We start from the raw sequence: 20039 nt of genomic DNA, 5'->3' as shown, positions 1-20039 counted from the left end.
AATAATGACACATTTACCATAAATTATGTTTAAATTCTATATTTAAATTCTTAAAGAATTGTTTTGTTTTATTTGTGTTTATGTATGTATATTTTTACTATTTTTATTTGATAAAAGAACACAGGAAAGTTTACCCAAAAACTGGTGAATAATTTAAACAAAAAATTACAAAAGAAAATTTTGTTTTAGCAGATGTTTAAGCCCTTAATATAGTATAAAATAAAATAGTGGGTATTCTCGAGTCCTTAAATGTTCCATTTACAATATCCTCCCTTTTGAATTTTTTTGTTTTTCGCGGCGCCATCGTTCGCATGCACGGCAAGGATTTCTCTGCTTAATTTGTGGTTTTCAACCAAACAGAGCAACGGGCAGCGATGGACGATGGACGATGGCTGGCAGATGGTGGAAAAGTGGCGGACGAGTCCAGCTAACCAACTGGTCAACAGCAATTGCAATTGCAATTGAGGTTGCAGTCGCACGAATATTCCAGGAAGCCCTTAAATATGATTATGGCATTCGAAAAGGCCTATGAAGGGAAGCGCCAAAGGGGCATTGTACCGATTTTTCGGCCATCTTCGCTGGAATCTCCTTCATTTGCTTTTGGCTCACAAATTTCTACGAACTTGATTTAATTGTCACACATTACGAGACCACAATTACATAGAAAAATGCGCCATCCAGCGGAAATGGCAACAATGCAAATGGCAAACAGAAATTGCAGCAACTGCAGCAAATAATAACAACCGAGTGCGGCCAGCAAGGACCTTCTCCTTCTTTTGGCTCGGAATAAAATGCGCCATTTGCAATTGTAGTTTATTTTAATACCGCAATTAGTGTTGTTTTCTGGGCGGAGTGGTGGGGGCTTCTGCGGTTCGGTGGGCAGAGCACGCAATCGTGGAAAAGGTGGAAAAGCTAGGGAAATGCCATGTTGCCACACCATTTGAGGTGGCCCAAACCTGCCGCCGCAGTAGTTGCATAAATATATCACAAGGAATTCCACAAAAAACCGAAATTGAAGAGCTCTCCATTTGTCTGGCCATTTGGAATTATTTGTGACGCAGCCGCTGTTAATTGATTTTTAAGTGGCAACTGCAATCAGGTACTTTGATACGCATCAGGTGACACATTCAGGCTCATGTTATTGCCATCCAGCTTCAAATAAAAGCATTAATGTAATCAGTGATAAAAAATAATTGCAGTTACAATCGAAGGTTTTGAAATACCCTTTTAAATTAATTTAAATGTGCAGTCTATCAAAAATGTATAGCAGAGTTAGTCGCGTTTTTTTAACTTTCAAAACAAATGTTTTATACGGTAGTCACAACTAAAAGGTTTATCGAGTAAAGATAAATACAAGTTTACATTACTTGACAAAGTTTAAAAGTTTAGATTTAAATTAAAGAAGATTTACAGGCAAAAATTCCGAGTTGGTTCCAAAGTTCTTATGATTTTGTTTAAATTCATAAATTACCCAAGGATAAGGCTCATATTTATTATAACATAGTAAAATAGTAAGGAACCTGAACCAGTTATTTCAAGTTACTAGAGGATTTGGTAGCACCCTCGATTATCGAGTATGACAATCCGATTGAAAGTTAATTGCTGCACACTCCTCGACGATCCCATCCTTTTTTTTCTCTGTACATCGGGTGTAATCACATTTTATGTTGAACGCACTTAATTTTTTGCCCCAACTAAATGCCAATTAAAATTCGTAATTATTTTTTAATGGTATTTTGTGGTCAATATCGGGCGATTGACGATGATTGCACAGCGGCGGACCTGCGGCGTTTTGGAGGACAAGGGAGTCCACTTTGATGACGGGATGCCGTCGTGACAATCCACTTTTATGACGAGCAAATGGCCAGTATCGATATCAATTGCATGACTTGTCAAAGCGGCGCTCGCCTAAAAGAAAAGTGCCTCACTTGTCCTCGCATATAAGGGCGAAATTGCAAGCAATTGCAGCTCAAACAAGGAATCGCAATAAGAGCCCCGATGTCCTGCAGCCATGTCCTGGCTCAACGAAATTCGAGCAATCATCACCATCAACATTTCGCTTTACTTCGAAGAGAACACGGCAACAACATGCCGCAAGTGACAATCATTTATATTTAATAAACAACTAACGCATGCAGAGCTTACAGCTGAGGTCAAAGAACTAGCATCGAAGTCGCAAACAAAGTCGTTGGGTTTTTTTTGCTATAGCAAATATATGGATGTGGCTTAGAGGAATAAAGAATCTTTTTCTAAAACTATTATATATTGAATCAAATTTCAGGAGTATTCTGGTTTATTTAAGTTTCAAATTTTAAAGTATTTTTGTAGAAAATTGTTTAATTTAAGCAAAAACATATTACAAGTGACTAAAGCGATTTCCTTATTCTTAAACCAGTTTCTAACGATTTATGTGTTAGTGTTATTGTATTAGAATAAATATTTCTCCTTTTTTTATGTTAAAAATGTTTTAATTTGTTTGATTAGTATCTAAAATATTTAAAACTTGAGAACAAGGTATTACTTTTTCTTGAATAAGGGTATAACTAGTTAATCGACAGAGACTTTAAGTTGAAAAGAACTTCTCCGTTCTTGGGTAAATGAATTTATTTTTCTATTCTTCTGATCGTTGCTGTGAGTTCTTCGATTAGGGGCGGAAAAAAAGGGGAAAACTGGACAGAAAAACAACAGCAAGATGACGAGACTAAGCGGCCATTGTCTCCGCCTCCGCCTTGCTCCACTTAGTCCCCCCCTTTCTCTCAGTGGAAATTGTTTATCATGCATTTTGTTCGATTCCGAGTCGAGGCGTCTGAATAATGCAGCAGGTAGTGTACGGTGATGGAAAAGCGGAAAAGTGGGCGTGGAAATTGGGGGGCGGTCAAATAAATAAGCGAGCATGAAAACGAAGACGAAAACAAAATGGGGCAGAAAACAACAACGAGAAAAGGACAACAATGCTGCAGACACAAACACAAAACCGCTTCGAATCGCTTTGGGCGGCATTCAAATTGAATATTGAAAGCATCGAGCACAAAACTGCCAAACGCTTGAATTATGCATTAATGATGTCTGCCACAGTGGACAATGGTTTGGGTTGTTTGGGTGGTGAGGGGTTTGGACTTTATTTCTAGGGTAAGGGTTTAGGGGCGTTTCGGCGGGACAGAAGGGTTTTTTATTCCAGAGACAAGAACAACGGCAATGCGTCGTCCTCGCTCGCGGGCCACCGCTTATTAATTTTTTATGCGTCTGCTATTTTTATGGTCGACATGAAAGCGTTGGCCGCAAGCGTTTTATTTTCCTGGCCATTTTCAGCTAGCTTTCAATAGTTTTTCACCGCTATTTCCATTCGCTCTAGACACACTTATGGGTAACAACAAAATGTTGCTTTGAAGCACTAACTCTCGGAACTGTGATAGCAAATTACATGGGTAGTTAAGTTTAGTAAAATGTAAGGGCTTAGATTTAAACATTACAAATTAAAGTACAAACACATTGCACCTTGGTCTTTCCTTTTCTTAATGTAAAAGAGAGTGCGATAAATAAATTTAAAATTGTTGACTTTATTTTTAAAGAACATTGGAACTTGATTGCTTAAACTATATATAAACTTTATTAGGTTCTTGGGACTTAAAAATCTAGCAAACCCTGAAATTGATTTACATTTTTGATCTGTTACCAAATTTATAGAGTATTACAAAATTAGCTCAAAGGGATAATAAGGCAAGGATTGCTGTTCCCTTGAAGCACAACTGTCAGTACATTGTCGGCACCCATTGTTCGCTAATATTACGCCAACAAAGTATTATGCTTTGTGTGGACAGATTTTCCATTTGGCTTAATTCTGTTTGTTGGTCAGTGTTTGGAAGGCTTTTCTGCATAAAGCGCGCCCTTGACAATGGTCGTCAATATCCCGATATCGGTGGACAGAAAGACGTTAATTACAAGCATTACCGCACACCCCATTATCAGCCACACAAATCAGCGGTGATGTAGGTTCGTGGAACCTGATGCACCGTGTGTGCGGGGCAATTGAAAACTCATTACATGCCACAGGAGCCGTCATCCAGGATACGGGGTGCGGACCACGCCCACACCCGCACCCCCTTCTCCGCCTCCGCCAAACAGCAGCGACCGCAACATGCTGTAATGCGTGGCCCCATCAGCATTTGCATGTGCGGCTGGATTCGTCCGATACTTAAAGCCATATGTGAGGCTGCACTGACAAAGGACAAACTTAATGTCAACACGCTAATCTGTCAGTCGGCAGGAGCCGTGCTCTGGGATCAGGAAACTGGTAGCCAGGAACGGGAGGCAAAGGATCTGCCACAATGTCGAGCTACTTAAGGAGCGCCGCTTTCGACGCGCCTTGCTGCACAAAAGCTCAGGGACATTAGAAGAGCACTCCACAAAAATGGCCTGGCTTTCAAGTTATAATACCTTTAAAATTTTTTTATTGGGATACGTTCTCTAAGTTAAACCATAAGCTCACTTCTGCCTAAACCAGAACAAAACAAACATTTTTATACAATCAGAAATCTTTGTAATAATAATTGTATATATTTTATTAAATTTGTAAATTTACTGTACAGATAAAACCTTGATTTCATTTTAAACAAAGTTAAAACAGCTAAAGCCCTTTTTAAAAAACATTTTTTTAAGAAACAAATTTACATAAATTAAATCACAATTTCCCTTGTACTACAAAGTCAAAGATTCTTTCTCTATTTTGCTATCATCAGCTATTGGAGGGCAGTAATTATCATTTTTAAATCGAGGAGTAAACAATTTATGAAAAGTGCTTTTAATATTTATAGAGAAATTATTTTAAAGTGTAGCTCCGTCTTGATGGTGCAACAATAATGCTGTGTCCTTTGGAATGACAAAAATTGGTTGCTCTCAGTGAGGCTTGACGCCTGACTTGGCAGGAGACACTTGCGGGCACCACAAGATGTCAGCCAACCCAACCACCCACCCCCTCAACCACCCCACCTCCCACCTCCCACTCGACCCCAGCCCCCACCCCCCGAAGGACGCGCCTTATCAACTATGCAGAGCTTTGTCTCTAAGCGATTGCAGCCGCCCCCTTTTCGGTCCCAACCTGTTTCCTTCCAGCCAGCGTCTTTTGTTGCGCTTAATGAATTTTACGTAAATTTTACGAGCGCTGATTTCTGGCAGCAGCAGCAGCAGCAGCACCACCCCAGCTATTAATCCACACTTTAGATGGGTGAGTGGTTGAGTGGGTGGGATAGTGGGTGGTTCTGATGACTGGTACTCCCTGTTTGTGCGTGTGTAATGACAAGTTCAACAACAACTCGGCATTGTCGACTGCTGACGAGGACGACGTGCTCCGACATTTGTTTGCCCAAGTTATGCAAATATTTTTCCAGTCAAGAAGTTTTTGTTTAATTGCATATTTTGACTCGCATTACGCGTGTCATAAAGCAAGGATCCGAAGCTTACCACAATAAAAGGAGTTGGGCGGAGATTAAGTCCTTTCGACAGACATGTTCCTGAATTTTAGAATTATGTTAAGTGTAGACAAACTAAACACTAAATGTGTCCTACAATTTATTTAGTTTACCTTTAAATCTTCTTCTTAACTAAATAAGGTCTGAGAACAATAAGTTATTTGACTATTATTTTATTTAAGCATGACCAATAAGCTAAAGAAAAACTTTATAAAATTAATGTTAAATTGTAGAATATTTTAAAACATAAAATATAGGAGGTGTTCTTAAAAATGTACACATTGGCCATTTAAAGCTGGTTTCACTAACAGATCCGAAAAGCGATTTAATTTAACTTGATTTTAATTTCGGTGGGCACTGCTATCATAATTGAAATAATGTTAAGTTCATTTAATACATCAATAAAATGTTTGGGTGAAATCAACTTTCTTTACCCACATAAATATCGATTGTTTCAATTCAAATATACTTTAACAGAACAGAGTTCAGTGTTCATTATTTTATTCCTTTTGCGGCTTCGAGAACCTCCTGTAGAAAACCACAAGAATGTTTATAAAAAAGTTTTACTTGTAAATAAGTAATGGCTTTTTAAGTAGTTAATTTTCGATTATCAAGGCTCTTTAAGTTATTTTATAATCGATTTTAGGAAACCGTTGGTGGAAAGTCAAAGACACCGGCTTTTTTTTTTGCCATCCCTGACAGCTTCCGAGTATCGGGTATCGAGTACCTACTTTCTTTCTCTCTGACATAATGACAGAATGACAGGCGACTTTCTCACTTTCTTCTTGGCCTTTTCCCTGGCGAATCAAAACGCATCATGACAAATGCCGAAGACTGGATTTCCGTGGAGCTGGAGCCTGCCACTTTGCTGTCGGAAAAGGAGGAGGACGGCATCGTTACCCGGGTGCATATAGCTCCATGCTCGGAACCGAGGATTAGGGAGCCACTGGCGGAGCAAAAACCTGCAATTTTCCCAGCGGACAGCACGCTGCTTTTCCACTGTCCGTTCTGTGGCAACGGCATTCGCACGGCCGGCGCTTTCAAGGTCCACATGCTAGCCTGCCAGCGACGCTTCGAGAAGATGGAGCGGGAAGGAATAGTGATGCAGTGCAGCATTTGCAAGGAGACCTTTGACTCTGTGGAAGCCATGGGCAGCCACTGGCTCCTTCACGACACTGTCCAAACGCAAAGGAGGTGCGTCTTCTGCCATGTGAAGTTCGAGACGGAGCCCGAGTATCGAGCGCATTTGCGCACCCATCTGGAAACCCGGAAATCCCAGAAGGTCTCCCAAAACGGCGAGTTGGTGGTCACCAAGTGTTTCAATTGCCTTTTCTGCCAGTCGAATTTCTTGGCCAGCTTTGGGCCCGGCGCAAGGGCCCGTCGATATGCCTGTGACGACTGTGTCCTACAACTCCGGGACAAGGAAGCGGAGAAAAGACTAACTGAAACCCTGAAGAGAAAGGCCGACTATTGCTGCGATCGCTGTGGGAGAACGTACAAACTGGAGGGCTTCCTCAATCGTCATTTACAACTTTGCGACGGTCGCATAGCCAAAAAAAAACGTGATTATGAAATCCGCGAGGTCAGTTAAGTCTGCAGAGGATTGTTAAATAAATAGCTTTGAAACCGAATTTGTATGACAAAAGACCATATACATAATTTAATAGTATATTAATAAAAAAAACATTTTTTATATGAAATCAATTAATAAATTAATTTTTACAAGTTTATAAAAAATTAACTTGAAACTAAGTACAAACTAAAATGTACTTATTACAAGGTGCAGAGTGAATGAATAAAGTTGTATGCAAGTTTATAAAAAGTTAAATGCTCAAAATTATTCATATTTTTCAACTTGCTTAAAGGTCTTACTTAAGTATTATACCTACTATTTATTTTCTTTTTATAACATTGAATTCTCAATTTTATTAAAAAATTCAAATTCTGGCGCCCCTCACTTCGATATCTGCTCACTTGTTCTATCGATGTGGTGACATTTATCGATAAGTAATCTGTCTTGTGGTATTTTGCTCAGTAAGCGTTAGTACATTTCCCGCCCAGCTGCACGTGTAAATTTTTGTGCAGCCCACGAAGAGCTGCCTAAATAATCGAATAATTGGGCACTTGAAGCGATTGTTATGAGTTCAGACGAGTCCAGCGATGGCCTGGAGGACCTCAAGGACCTGATGGCCCTGTACGGCAAACAGGAGCAGAGGAAGCCGACGGAGAACCAGATGCATCACCTTATGCCGAAGGCTTCGCAGGCCGAGCAGCTCAACTATGTGGAGGTGCCCATGGAGAAGGTGCTCTTCGGCGACCGCCAGCGGTTCCTCACCAATCTGGCCAAGTCCGTGGGCCAGAAGTGGCAGCAGAGCGACGACGACGAGAAGAAGGAGTCAAACCCTGGCCAGCAGAAGCCGGGCGACAAGCGAAAGGCCGCCTGGTCGGATTCCGACGACGAGGACATCCAAGTGGGCGATGTCAAGAGGGCCACCAAGCACACGGGGCCACTGAACCACCTCCGCAAGGACAAGTCCTACAAGGAGTACCTCACGGCGCGGTTCCAGCGCACTCTTAACCAGCCCAAGTGGGCGGAGAAGAAGGCCAAGGGGGACAAGGAGGAGGAGGACCTCTCCTCCGACGAGGAGGATCTGCTCAGGACCGTGGGCTTCATCGACCGCCGGGCTAGAAGCAGTGATCTGCCCCAGAAAACGCTGAACTTCAAGCGGGTCAAGGACCTGAACAGAGCCACCTATGCCGAGGGCTTGGTCACCAGCGTTCAGTTTCATCCGACGAGCACAGCCGCTCTGGTGACGGGCCAGAACTCCATAGCCACCATCTACACGGTGGACGGGCAGAAGAACGAGAAGCTGCACAGCATGCGCTTCAAGAAGTTCCCGCTGATCTGCGCCCGCATTGCTCCCTGCGGCACGAAGGCGTTCATGGGTTCGATTAGGAGATTCTACTACGCCTACGACCTGCTGGAGGCCAAGGAAGTCAAGCTGAAGTTGCCGGGCGAGTTGAACACCATGCACCGATTTGAGGTCTCTCCTTGTGGCAAATTCATCGCCGCTGCCGGCAAGTACGGAGCCATCCATCTGCTGACGGCCAACACGAACGAACTGGTGCACAGCTTCAAGCAGGAGGGCCAAGTGATGGACCTCTGCTGGTCTGGTGACTCCAAAAGGGTCCTCGCCTGCAGCTCCAGCACCAATGTTACAGTGCTGAACCTGCGGCAGAACCTCATCGAACACACATTCATGGACGACGGTTGCATCAGCGGAGCGTGCATCCAACTGGCGCCGAATCAACGCCTCCTGGCCACTGGCAGCAAAGAGGGCGTGGTCAACGTTTACGACTACAAGAACGTGTTCGCCTCCAGCGTGCCGCAGCCCGAGAAACGCTTCATGAATCTGAGGACCGCCATCTCGGATCTGCAGTTCAATCACTCATCCGAGATGCTGGCGATGAGCTCCAGCGAGGCGCCGAATACCGTGAAGCTGGCCCACTTCCCCAGCGCCACCGTGTTCTCCAACTTCCCGGATCGGGACGAAAACGTAGGCTATGTCAGCTCGATGGCCTTCTCGCCGCACAGCAGCTTCTTGGCCTTCGCCACCAAGGGCAAGCGGGTGCCGCTCTTTAGGCTTAAGTACTTCAAGGGTTATTAATTGAAAGTGGTACGATTTAAATAAAATATGTATTCTTATAAAAAATGTGTATGAAATTCAATTTCTGGGAAGTTTAAGCACCAACAGGTGCTCCTCGAAACAACAATTTAAAATGCAATATCAATCGAAACTTCAGCTTCACAATAATAACAATCAGGTACAAGTTAATAGTAATAATAATAAGAAAGTATATATAAAGTTTATACGTTTGTTTTTATATGAATGTAAATAAATTTTTACCATTGGAGTTGGACTAATGATTAAAACAGTTATTAAGTTCTAAAGGATTTTCATTAAGACCACCACTTTTGTATAGTTACAAGAAATCTTTTATTTAAGCTACAAGTTAACAGGCTTTAAGATATTAATCCTCAGAAGGGAGCTCGGAAGATGTCCCGCTTCTGGGAGTCCTGGATCTTGCCGATGTCGTCCAGCTTCTTGCAGATATTCGACGACTGCGACTCGATCCACTGCAGCGAGCTCATGTGGGCGTTGAGGATCTTGCCGATCTGAATGATCGGATCGGTGGTGTCCTGGCCCTTGTTGGCCTCGTTCAGGTTGTCGATGATCTCCTTGAGGTCCTCGGACATCTGCTTCAGCTGCGTGTCCAGGTTCTCCACCATCAAGTAGGTCTGGCTGCGCTCCATGTCCACCCGCGGAAGATTCACGAACTCCTTCTCCAGCGGCGCCAGGCTGTCCTCCAGCTCCTTTTGCTGTGTGGCTATGAACTCCAGCTCCTGGTCGAGAACCTGCTGATCAGTCTTCACCTTCTTCACGGCATCGTTTAGCTCGACGATCTTCTGGTTGTTGCTTATGAGCAGCTTGTCCCAGGCATTGATCTGAGTGGCCTGTTCGGTGAACACCTTCTCCTGCTCCTCAAACTCCAGGGTCCACTTGTTAATGTGCTCCTCCAGTTGGTTGTAAGACAGCTGGGAGGCCGTGGAGACGGCCGAGGAGTCCGTGGTCTTGGTTTCGGTGGTTAGATTGGCAAAAGCTCCGCCGGTGCTAAGAGTTGTTGCCGCTGCAGCTCCTAGTTGTGGAGCTATGGCCGCTGGAGCTGTTGTCAACGTGGGTAATGCGGGTGCAGTGCTCTTGGGAGCTCCCAATCCGGTTCCCCCCAGTAGTCCAGTGGCTGCGGCAGCGGTGTTCGGTGTACTGGTTGCTATATTCGGCGCCACCGCTGCCGTTGGCTGGGCCATGAAGCCTCCGAAGGCGGGAGGAGCAGCCGAAGTCCCAATTGCCGGCGCAGAAGTGGACACCGGGTTGGCGGGTTGACCGCCCAGCGTTAGGGGCGCTGGAGTAGATGTCGCCAAGCCAAAGCCACTGAATGCCGGCGGAGCCTGTGTCTTGGCACTGTCCGCATCTCCACCGCCAGCATTGGGAGCAGTTGTTGCCGGTCCTCCGAATGAGAATGTGGGCTTTGCGGCGGGAACGGTTGCTGGTGCTCCGGGTGCCGCGGCTGGAGCGGGTGTTCCCGCGCTCAGACCGAAGGAAAACGAGGAGGCCCCTCCTAGCGGAGCGGCCGTGGTCGTGGGCAACTGGAATACCATCCTCAAAATCAGGCCAAACTTTAGTAAATAATAAAATTGCAATCAAACTAAAACACGCCAAACGTCACCAGTGTTACCACTCCTTGTAGTTAAATTGTCAGTGTTGGAAAACAGCTGTTACCGTTTTAATTGAAATTTAGCTTTTTTCAAGCCAAAATTTGCAGAGACTTTTTAAGTTGGGCGGGAAAATTGAATTTTAAATTCAAATTTAAAATTCAACAGCTAGATATTAAAACATTTTATATAAATACATATAGTATATATAGATAGCCTACTTCTCAAGCAAATTTATTGAAACCAAAAACCAAGTATAACCTTTGCGGATGAAAACATGTATTAAATAAAATATTCTAACCATATTATATATAAAATAACAAATGACATTTAAATAGCAAAAAACATTTGAAACGTTTGTTCATTCAAAATTAAGAAACAACAAATATTACATATTTATATTTTTAGTTTTGCTACTTAAAATGTAATTTAAATATTTTTAAAGATTTCTTCTCAGTTGACTGTGCCAATCGCATTCAACACTGGTACTTTGGCATTTTTTAGCAGTAGATTGGTTCTCACACAGCAGAAATCCGCGTAACTTGAAAACATAAGCTTATAAATAGGTAAGTTTTTCAACAACCAAATTAAGCCCACAAAAAGTGATAGATAAAATCAATAACAAAACACAGGCTCTAATTAGTCACCTTTCGCTATCTGCAATTGGAAAAGCGATAAGGCGACATTTGGGTCAAGAATTTAATTACAAACCTAGAGTGCAACGGCACTTGGTTCAGTAATTGCATTTGCTAACTCAGCAAAACACATGTGTGTATTCGTAATCACTATCACTATGTTACATTAAAGAGGTGAAAAAGGTAATATACGTTATCGCAAGTTAAATCAAAAAGTACCTAAGGTACAAAAGTTTTGCAGTACCTTAAAAGTATAATAGACATGGCCGTTGGAGAAACAAAGTTATATAAGATTTAAGCTCACTTAATTTCCTACATATAATGTTTATATTATTTTTAATATTTTACAAATCTATAAGTAGGTACATTTTTTTATATGAATCAATAACTTCTTTAAAGTATTTTTGTTTTCAAGGGAATTTTGCAAAATTTGTTTTAATCGAACTAAAATGTATTGTTTCTAAAACGAATTTCACTTTATGTAGAGATTTTCTGTCTTTACATTTTTATGTCAAAGCTTAGTAACTGTTTAGTAACTATTATGTCCATCTACCGAATTTGAATTAAATATACTTGGTTGTTTAATTTTATATATTTAATATTAGAATGTAAATGCCCCCATTTGCTGTCTTTTAAAAATAGTACCTAGTAGGTACTGTCTTAATATTCCCATCACTGTGCGCAGGTTCTAAGCCTATGCTCTCCCAATTCCCCAATTTTGTAGGCCAGTTTAGCTGAATTGAATTGAACAACAAAAGCATATCAGAAGCCTCTGTTCGCTCCTCGCCTTTCGCTGTTCGCTGGTGCTCCCTGTGATCGCTGTGAACTTGGCGTGATAAGGGGCTCCGGCTCCTCCTGCAATCGAAAGAGCCCGCTGTTTGTTCCACCCGGCGAGCACCGACACCAATCAGTCGATGGGTGTGCTCCACTGCAATAGCAATTAGCCACTAACCTTCTGGCGGGTCTCCTGCTCCTCCACCTCTTCCGCTGCCTCTTCAGGTGCCCCGGGCAAACAGACTTAAAACTTATCTGGAGTGCCGCCGCAAGAGCATATAAATTGCCTGGCAGCCCAACAGCCAGGATTCAGTCGGTGCCAAATGCTCGCGATGTGCGGAAGAACGTGGGCCGTCTTTCTGGGCGGGATTCTCCTGCTACAGGTTCTGCATCTAGCCTTGGGCCTCGACAATGGCCTCGCACTCAAGTGAGTATTTAATTATGATTAGATTCGATAAGCCTAAATTGAAATTCACTCTTTTCAGGCCACCTATGGGCTGGATGTCCTGGGAGCGGTGAGTAATAATCTTTCACAAGGATCTCTACATCCAATCACTGAAAATGATTAGATTAGTATACTAGCACCCATTCATTTGTAAATTCTGATGAATAGAGGCTGCTGAATAATGGAGATTATTATTTTTAGGAGGAGAGGTCTTTAGGTTGTTATTTTTCCATTTCCAACAAAACATTTTTTTTTTATATTATAATGCCTATCACTGGCATTACGTTTAACAAAAGAGAAGACTAATATTTATATATACTCAATTTTTACGATTTAAAAAAAAAAATACAATACAAAATCATTTGCATCCTTGAATTTGAATGGGAAAAGTTATATTCTTGTGTTATTCAATTCATTCCTGATGGTCAGATTTTTTTTTCTATTAAATTTTTTGTTGGTTTTAAAAACAATTTTTTTTTCCATTTTTAAGCTGCAAAGGCTCAAATGATTAAAGGGCAGATCAATTTAAAAGGTGTAGTTGCTACACATATTAATCCAAAAATGTAACAATTTCCCTTAGTGTATAGTTTTAACTGAACGGATTACTTTCAGCTTTCGTTGCCTGACCGACTGCCAACTTTATCCGGACGAGTGCATTAGGTAAATTCCAAAAAAGCATCTTCATCTCAAAAATATTCTAATGGCTACCTTATTTTGAAACACCCTTCCAGTGAGAAACTCTTTAGTCGACATGCGGATCTTCTGGTGTCCGAGGGCTATGCGGCTGCTGGCTACGAGTACATCATCATAGATGACTGCTGGCTGGAGAAGGATCGCGACAACGATACCCAGAAACTGGTGCCGGACAAAAAACGCTTTCCCAGTGGACTAAATGCCCTGTCTGATCATGTAAATTGTGCTACTCTTACACACTAAGAAATAGTGGTTGATAAAACATTTTGCAGATCCACAACAAGGGTCTGAAGTTTGGCTTGTACCAGGACTACGGCACGAACACCTGTGCCGGCTATCCCGGAGTCATCAAGCACATGCAGCTGGATGCCCAGACCTTCGCCGACTGGGATGTGGACTACGTGAAGCTGGACTGGATGCTATGCCAATATCAGCGACATGGCCACAGGCTATCCGGAGTTTGGACGCCTGCTGAATGAGACGGGTCGTCCGATGGTCTACTCCTGCAGCTGGCCCGCCTACCAAGAGGATGCCGGCGAGATGCCCGACTACGAGTCCCTCAAGAAGCACTGCAATCTGTGGCGGAACTGGGACGACATCGACGACTCACTGGAGTCGCTGATGCAGATAATGGACTACTTCGCCAAGAACCAGGACAGGATTCAGCCGCACGGAGGACCAGGCCACTGGAACGATCCGGATATGCTGCTGCTGGGAAACTACGGCCTCAGCTACGATCAAAGCAAGCTGCAGATGGCCATTTGGGCGATTATGGCGGCACCTCTCATTATGTCCAACGATCTGGCGGCAGTGCGTCCTGAGATCAAGGATATTCTGCAGAATCGGTTGGCTTAGCCTAAGCAATTAGTAGATTTAATGCTATGGATTTCTTTTTTTTTCAGTGCGGTAATTGCAGTGGACCAGGACGAGTTGGGCATCCAGGGACGTCGTGTGCTGTCCCGTAACCAAATCGAAGTCTGGCAAAGACCCATTACTCCGGTGGCCAAGAGTGGACACCACTCCTATGCCGTGGCCTTTGTCAGTCGTCGCGATGACGGCGCTCCCTACAGGATCCCATTCACGGTCAAGGAGCTCGGACTGACCAATCCCAAGGGATATCGCGTACAGGACCTCTACGATGCCCGCAATAAGCTGGGAGTCTTCCAGTCGGAGAGCCAGTTCATCACTCGCGTCAATCCCAATGGTAAAATCGATTGTCAAACCCAATCTAGCGCTTAATTCATTTTCTTTTCCTCTGCCGCAGGCGTAACTTTCTACAAGTTTACAGCGCTGTGATCTGAAGAATATGCAAATCAGCCGCTGCCATCAAATCGAATATGCTCTTTTATACACCATTTTCCACATTGCCCATCCACGTTGCCACGATGAGCTGGGAAATAAGTTAATTCCCTTAATAAATAGCAGGTAAATGACCGAGAAGTTCGTTTGACTTTGTTGATTTTTATTGTTCGTTAAACAATTGATTGTGTGCCTTACACACAGGTATAAGTATTGTACATTTATAGGCATAAATTGCAGTACCGACGCTACTTAAGACTTGTTCCATGGTATAAATAAGGTCTGACTGGATGAAAGAGTGGATTCGCAAGCTTGTATAAATAATAGGGTGTAGTAGGTTGAAGGTGTAGTGCTATCTATATACGCGATTAGGACCCGAATAAGAAGAGAGAAAGGAAAGCGACCCTTGGGGATCGCACCAGTTATAAATAGTTACCGTCTACAGCTACAGCTTACATGGGGTTTGGTCGAGGGTCTTGGAGTTATTGTCAAGTTGGAGGCGAAACCAGAACCAAACCGTACAACCGATGGTCCGGGGCTAATGCACCCCGTTGCTGATGGTCGGTGTGCGCTCGTAGGTGCGTCGATGCAGCGCGTCCACGTCCTTCAGGTAGTAGGTGCCGGGAAACAGGGCGGAGATGCTGCCCGTGGGCGTGTAGGGCGCCGCATGGTTGTTCTTCTCCCGCACCTCCATCAGCGCTGAGAACTGCTCGGGGGCCACCTTCTCGCGCGAATTGAGCAGCGGCTGCACATAGTCCAGCTTCGAGACGAACTGCTCGAAGGCGGCCGCATCCTGGGTCACACTTATCGAGTACATGGAGGCCGCCAGTCCGGATCCGTAGGAGAAGACGCCAATGCGCTTGCCCACCAGCTGCCTGGCCGGCTCGCCAATCAGCAGCGACACCAGGCCGGAGTACACCGACGGGGTGTACATGTTGCCCACCTGGTTGGCCAGCAGCAGCGTCTTCTTGGTCTTGCTGGCAAAGATGTCGGCGGACTGCGTGAGGAAGGCCTTCTCCACATCGCGATCGAAGTAGGTGCTCTCCAGGCTGGAGCTGTTAAAGCGCTCCAAGCCAGGGAACTGCTTCGTCCGCTCCGCCTCGCTGCTCAGCAGGAAGTCGTTAAAGCTCAGGCGACCCACCGATTTCTGCACCAGCTTGCAGAAGGGCGTGTGGAACAGGATGGCGTCGAAGGTGCTCAGGCTGGCCGTCTGCTTGGAGCTGTCCTTCTGCTGCTGGTCGAACTTCTTGCGGTACAGCCGGTAGCAGGTGTCCAGGGCCGAAAGGTAGCACTGAATGGACAGCTTGCCGTCCACCGTGGGATACTCGGAGCTGAGGTCCGGCTTGTAGAAGTCGTAGGCGTGCTCCATGTGGGTGGCGCGCAGGCCACGGTCAAAGACCAGCGGCGCATCGGGACCCACCAGCATGGCCACCGCTCCAGCGCCGCCAGTGGGGCGCGCAGCACCCTTGGCATACACGGCAATGTCCGCACACACGGCCAGGGCCAGGCGGCCGTCCCAGCTGGACGACTCCACCCAGTTGACGGCGTTGAAGAGCGCCGCCGTGCCGCCGTAGCAGGCGTTTGTGGTGTCGATGCCCTCGATGTCCGTGTTCCCGCTCTCGGCGAACAGCTGCATCAGCACCGACTTGACCGACTTGGACTTGTCCACGATCGTCTCGGTGCCCACCTCCAGGCGCCCGATCTCCGAGTGCTTCACATGGTGCCGCTCCAGCAGGCGGCTCACAACCGTCAGGCAGAGCGAGTTAACATCCTCGCGGTCCGAGCAGAAACCCATCTTGGCCTGGCCCAGACCAATTGTGTACTTGCCGGCGGAGGCACCGTCAAAGGTCTCCAGCTCCGTCTGGTCCACGTACTGGGAGGGGAAGAGCACCTCGATGGCGCGTATTCCAACGTTCTGGGGCCAGTGGGATGCCATGATTGTTTCCGGTTATCTATTTAATCCTGAGCTCTGAAAGAGAAACATGTGCATTACTAAAAGTAATTCTTTGGCCATAAATATAACAAAGAAACAGCATGGGATGGATAAAATAATTAAATGAGAGTCTGAAAGAATGGGGAACACAAGTATTTCAAACTAAATTTATCAAATTTTATTACAATCACTGTCCAACTGTTGAATTCGATATTTTTGAGTAATGTTGTTATATTTTTTTCCTTTTTGGAGTTTTTGTTTAAACGAAGATATATTTCTGATGTTCTTTGTACTAAAGTTCAGTTAAATTAAAGCCAAGTTCTCGGTGTGTCCCGAATTCCACTGCCAATTGGCATTGGAAAACTTTCTCCCCGCGCAATCACGGCGTATTTATAATGCTTACAAATTGGACGAGGGCAGAGACAACCTGTTGCACGCTCGAGCTGCGTTGGACGTGTGTAAGCCAGTGACTTTGAGTTGGGCTGAAGAAGTCATCAAAGTCTCGGCCAGAGGCGCCGTCTTGGCAATGGAATTGGGGAGCGGAAGGGGGCCAACTGATTTCCCTGGCTGAGAAACTGAGCGAGAGAAAGAGAGAGTGGCCAAAGCGGAGAAAGTTTCCCCGCTCAGTCGAAGTTCACAAAAGAGAGCTCGAAACCAACAAGCGAGCCAAAGTAATGTAAACCAAAACACACGCATCACAGTAAATGTGAAGCCAAGAAGGCAAGCCCAAAACTTAAGCGACAGGGGATTGGAAGCTGCGGCTACACACTAAAAAATATATCAATGACCGTAGAATGGGTATACTATACAATCATTTGTACCCACATATACGATTTGAATTTAATTTGGGCAATAAACAAGTGTTAATTGAATACTTCTTATAAATGATATCATTGATAATTTCATTCGTTTTTGTATAAACATGCTTTGATTATTATTTAATGGAAACCAAGTTTAGAGCTTTACTAAAATTATACACACAATATTTTATAAAAACTACCTCGTAATATTAAAAAAAAAAATAATATATTTTATTAAAAATGTCTTCTTATAACCAATGAAATACTGGAATTAATACGAAATTTCACATTCTGTATAACAACTTTGGAAAAAAATACTTGTAAATTTAAACGTTAGAAAAGCTAGTTTTCTTGTAAATATTAACGGATTAAACGGATTTTTTTCGGTGGAGTACTGTGGGACAGGTTGGGAGCGTCTTCACCCATATGTAGGTCATGCCCACTAACCGCTCTCCCTCCGCGGATCCCCTTCCGAAATGAAAAAAAAAAAAAAACACGCGTCTATATTGTATAACCGATAAGAGTGTCCAAACCCGAAAAGCGATTGACATGTTTACCGTTGCTGTTAGCACCTGCGACTACTTTTTGGCCTATTGACTATGGGTTTTCACTTTTAGGGGCTGGAACTTGGGAGGTTGGGAAGCGCGAAGCTCACTCGATCGAATCTCTCCGCGGACTGACGGCCACCGAGGCACTGCACTGGCATATGAATATGACCATGACGGCGGAATTGGCCATTGGCAGCGCACAACAGGCCTCAGACCTCACTCAAATGCCTCAGAAACAGCAAACAGCAAACAGCAAACAGAGGCGAGAACAGGCGCTGTAAGTCAATGCCAATTGCTGAAAGCGCTCGGCGAACAAATAGCGATCGTGCATAATTACGGGAAATATTTATCGCTTAGATACGGCCAGCGAGCACGAACGTCTGTGACTAAGAAGTTGCCGGAATATATAGATGTACGGATAACCGTGCTTGTCGCCATGGGGTAAAGATCAAAGGCTGTCAAACGCTGATAAGCCCGGAACAAAGCGGCTTCCTGCCATATACTACCGAAAAGATAGGACATTTTACCATTTTGGAGCAAATACACCTGGGGAAAAAAAGGGATTCTACATTTAATGCGATTTGTCCTAAAAAATGTTTATTTTCATGAAAATAGTAGCTATGACTTAACAGAAATGAAGCAATTACTTCCTTCTCTTTTTATTTTAATTTGTAATATTATATCTTTTCGATCCATAGTCTATTTATACAAACAGATTGAATTATAGAATTTCCACTAGGTTATATTTACAAAAAAAACAAAAACAAGGTTTGTTTTTTATTTCCTATATTAATATTATTATTATTTACCCATGTTGAATTATAAAAGTAGTTGGACAATGTAACGTTATCAAAAACATACCTTCAAGGCTTAGGAAAACTATTGGTTTAATTTATCTTAACGTTAAGTTACCAATTAACAACATAAGGTTTAAAAAACGTTTGATATATCTTTTGTTTTGCATGAAAAACTATTAAAATAACCAACATTTCTTTATTATTTGCACTTTATGTTGGAGTCGAAATAGTTTTAGTATCTTTAGCTTAGTATGTTTTAAACAACATTTTCAATTTAGCTTAAATATATTTTTGAAAAATATTTAAAAATGTTATACCTATGATAAATTTCAATTGTTACATTTGGTTATTATAATTTAAATACAATCCTTAAATAATTTATAAATTTCGCCAAAAGTAAGCTAGTACTTTACGCAGACGATTTTTATCATCTACTTATGAAAAGAATTCCACAAGTAAAGTCAATTAACTAAATTATTGTTAATTAATATTAGTAAGCAATATATAGAATTCACTAATATATAGAATTACTTTTGAATGATATTTAAAGTTTTTGAATGAAGAGGGCGGCATAGAGTGTGAGTCATGTTTGGACCGCTAATTTCCTAAAGTTCTAGTGAATTACACGTACTTTTTTCTTTACGTGCCCAAGTAAAATAGAGCTCACCCGCTGCGCCTAAGCAGCCCTTGGGTTAAGATATGGAAATGGATGCACTGTTTATGCGGTAAAGGAACAAAAACCGGGGAAAGGGGCACTGTTGTGGTTTTGTGCGTTATATTTTTAGCACTTCAGAATTGGGCAATATATTTGAGTAAACAGTGCCTGGAGCTGTTGCGCACTTGTCTAATTGTTCGCACTTGAATCATTTCTTTTTCGGGAGTCGAAAGGGTGTGGAGCGGGGGGCGGGGAGGTCAAAGGTCGTGGTGCTCCCGAGAAAAGCACACGTGTATCTGGGAGCCGGGAGATAAGCAGAGTTTAGGGGCCAGGATTGTGAAATCAGCCTGGGGAAGCTCTCATTACTGAAAATGTTTGCTTTAGCATAGCCAAGACTGCAAACAGCTGGGAAAACTCTATAGAACAGCTTTTCTTGATTTACAATTACTAATCCCAGCAGCACTAATATTGTTCCTCCGACTTCTGGTTACATCAGCGTGCAACATGATGCCTTGTACCGCACTCCACCGCCCTCCTGTGAATCGTCGATTTCCGTGAAACCCCCACAAACTTACTTGCTTATATTAATGGTCCAGGGCAGGCGATATGTTTAAAACTAAACTAAACTTGAATATAATTAAGCAACGAAACTGCGGCACCTCAGCCGGGCAGTGTTGAAGAGCGGGCGCAGCCGAACAGCTGTTTTCAGAGTCAGCTGTTCGG

The 20039-nt window shown here is 43.5% G+C and overlaps 5 protein-coding genes across 8 annotated transcripts; 3 read left to right on the top strand and 2 right to left on the bottom strand.

The window, feature by feature from the left end:
* Positions 1-6173: 6173 nt before the first annotated feature.
* LOC128254728 (transcription factor E4F1) lies at positions 6174-7101 on the top strand. The gene has a single exon (XM_052983990.1). It carries the CDS (start codon positions 6283-6285, stop codon positions 7054-7056), a length of 774 nt encoding a protein of 257 aa, XP_052839950.1. The 5' UTR covers positions 6174-6282; the 3' UTR covers positions 7057-7101.
* Positions 7102-7497: 396 nt separating this feature from the next.
* LOC128254723 (U3 small nucleolar RNA-associated protein 18 homolog) lies at positions 7498-9178 on the top strand. Its single transcript, XM_052983981.1, has one exon. It carries the CDS (start codon positions 7604-7606, stop codon positions 9131-9133), a length of 1530 nt encoding a protein of 509 aa, XP_052839941.1. The 5' UTR covers positions 7498-7603; the 3' UTR covers positions 9134-9178.
* A 257-nt stretch (positions 9179-9435) lies between these two features.
* On the bottom strand, positions 9436-10833 carry LOC128254727 (nuclear pore glycoprotein p62). Its single transcript, XM_052983989.1, has one exon. It carries the CDS (start codon positions 10681-10683, stop codon positions 9505-9507), a length of 1179 nt encoding a protein of 392 aa, XP_052839949.1. The 5' UTR covers positions 10684-10833; the 3' UTR covers positions 9436-9504.
* Positions 10834-12108: 1275 nt separating this feature from the next.
* On the top strand, positions 12109-14724 carry LOC128254726 (alpha-N-acetylgalactosaminidase). The gene is given in 8 exon segments (XM_052983988.1): positions 12109-12573; positions 12632-12661; positions 13204-13251; positions 13323-13500; positions 13557-13697; positions 13699-14129; positions 14187-14488; positions 14549-14724. Coding segments are annotated over 8 exon segments (1266 nt in total). The 5' UTR covers positions 12109-12469; the 3' UTR covers positions 14581-14724.
* Positions 14725-14729: 5 nt separating this feature from the next.
* Positions 14730-20037, bottom strand: LOC128254724 (hydroxymethylglutaryl-CoA synthase 1). 4 transcript variants are annotated; one of them, XM_052983982.1, is made up of 2 exons: positions 19892-20037; positions 14730-16552 (listed from the first exon to the last, which is right to left on the bottom strand). In XM_052983982.1, exon 2 carries the CDS (start codon positions 16517-16519, stop codon positions 15122-15124), a length of 1398 nt encoding a protein of 465 aa, XP_052839942.1. In that variant the 5' UTR covers positions 16520-16552; positions 19892-20037; the 3' UTR covers positions 14730-15121. The 4 variants fall into 4 exon arrangements, with proteins under 4 accessions (XP_052839942.1, XP_052839944.1, XP_052839946.1 ...); XM_052983984.1 differs by lacking the exon at positions 19892-20037 and adding an exon at positions 17874-18027; XM_052983986.1 differs by lacking the exon at positions 19892-20037 and adding an exon at positions 17889-18003.
* Between the last annotated feature and the right edge of the window lie 2 nt (positions 20038-20039).

Source organism: Drosophila gunungcola, assembly GCF_025200985.1.
Source record: "Drosophila gunungcola strain Sukarami chromosome 2R unlocalized genomic scaffold, Dgunungcola_SK_2 000006F, whole genome shotgun sequence".
Taxonomy (NCBI): Eukaryota; Metazoa; Arthropoda; class Insecta; order Diptera; family Drosophilidae; genus Drosophila; species Drosophila gunungcola.
The sequence above is the reverse complement of the archived record's forward strand: the minus strand, read 5'-3'. Positions and strand labels throughout refer to the sequence as shown.

Coding starts and splice junctions, on each gene's coding strand:
- LOC128254723 (XM_052983981.1), top strand. CDS start 7,604: ATGAGTTCAGACGAGTCCAGCGATGGCCTGGAGGACCTCAAGGACCTG.
- LOC128254728 (XM_052983990.1), top strand. CDS start 6,283: ATGACAAATGCCGAAGACTGGATTTCCGTGGAGCTGGAGCCTGCCACT.
- LOC128254727 (XM_052983989.1), bottom strand. CDS start 10,683: ATGGTATTCCAGTTGCCCACGACCACGGCCGCTCCGCTAGGAGGGGCC.
- LOC128254724 (XM_052983982.1), bottom strand. CDS start 16,519: ATGGCATCCCACTGGCCCCAGAACGTTGGAATACGCGCCATCGAGGTG.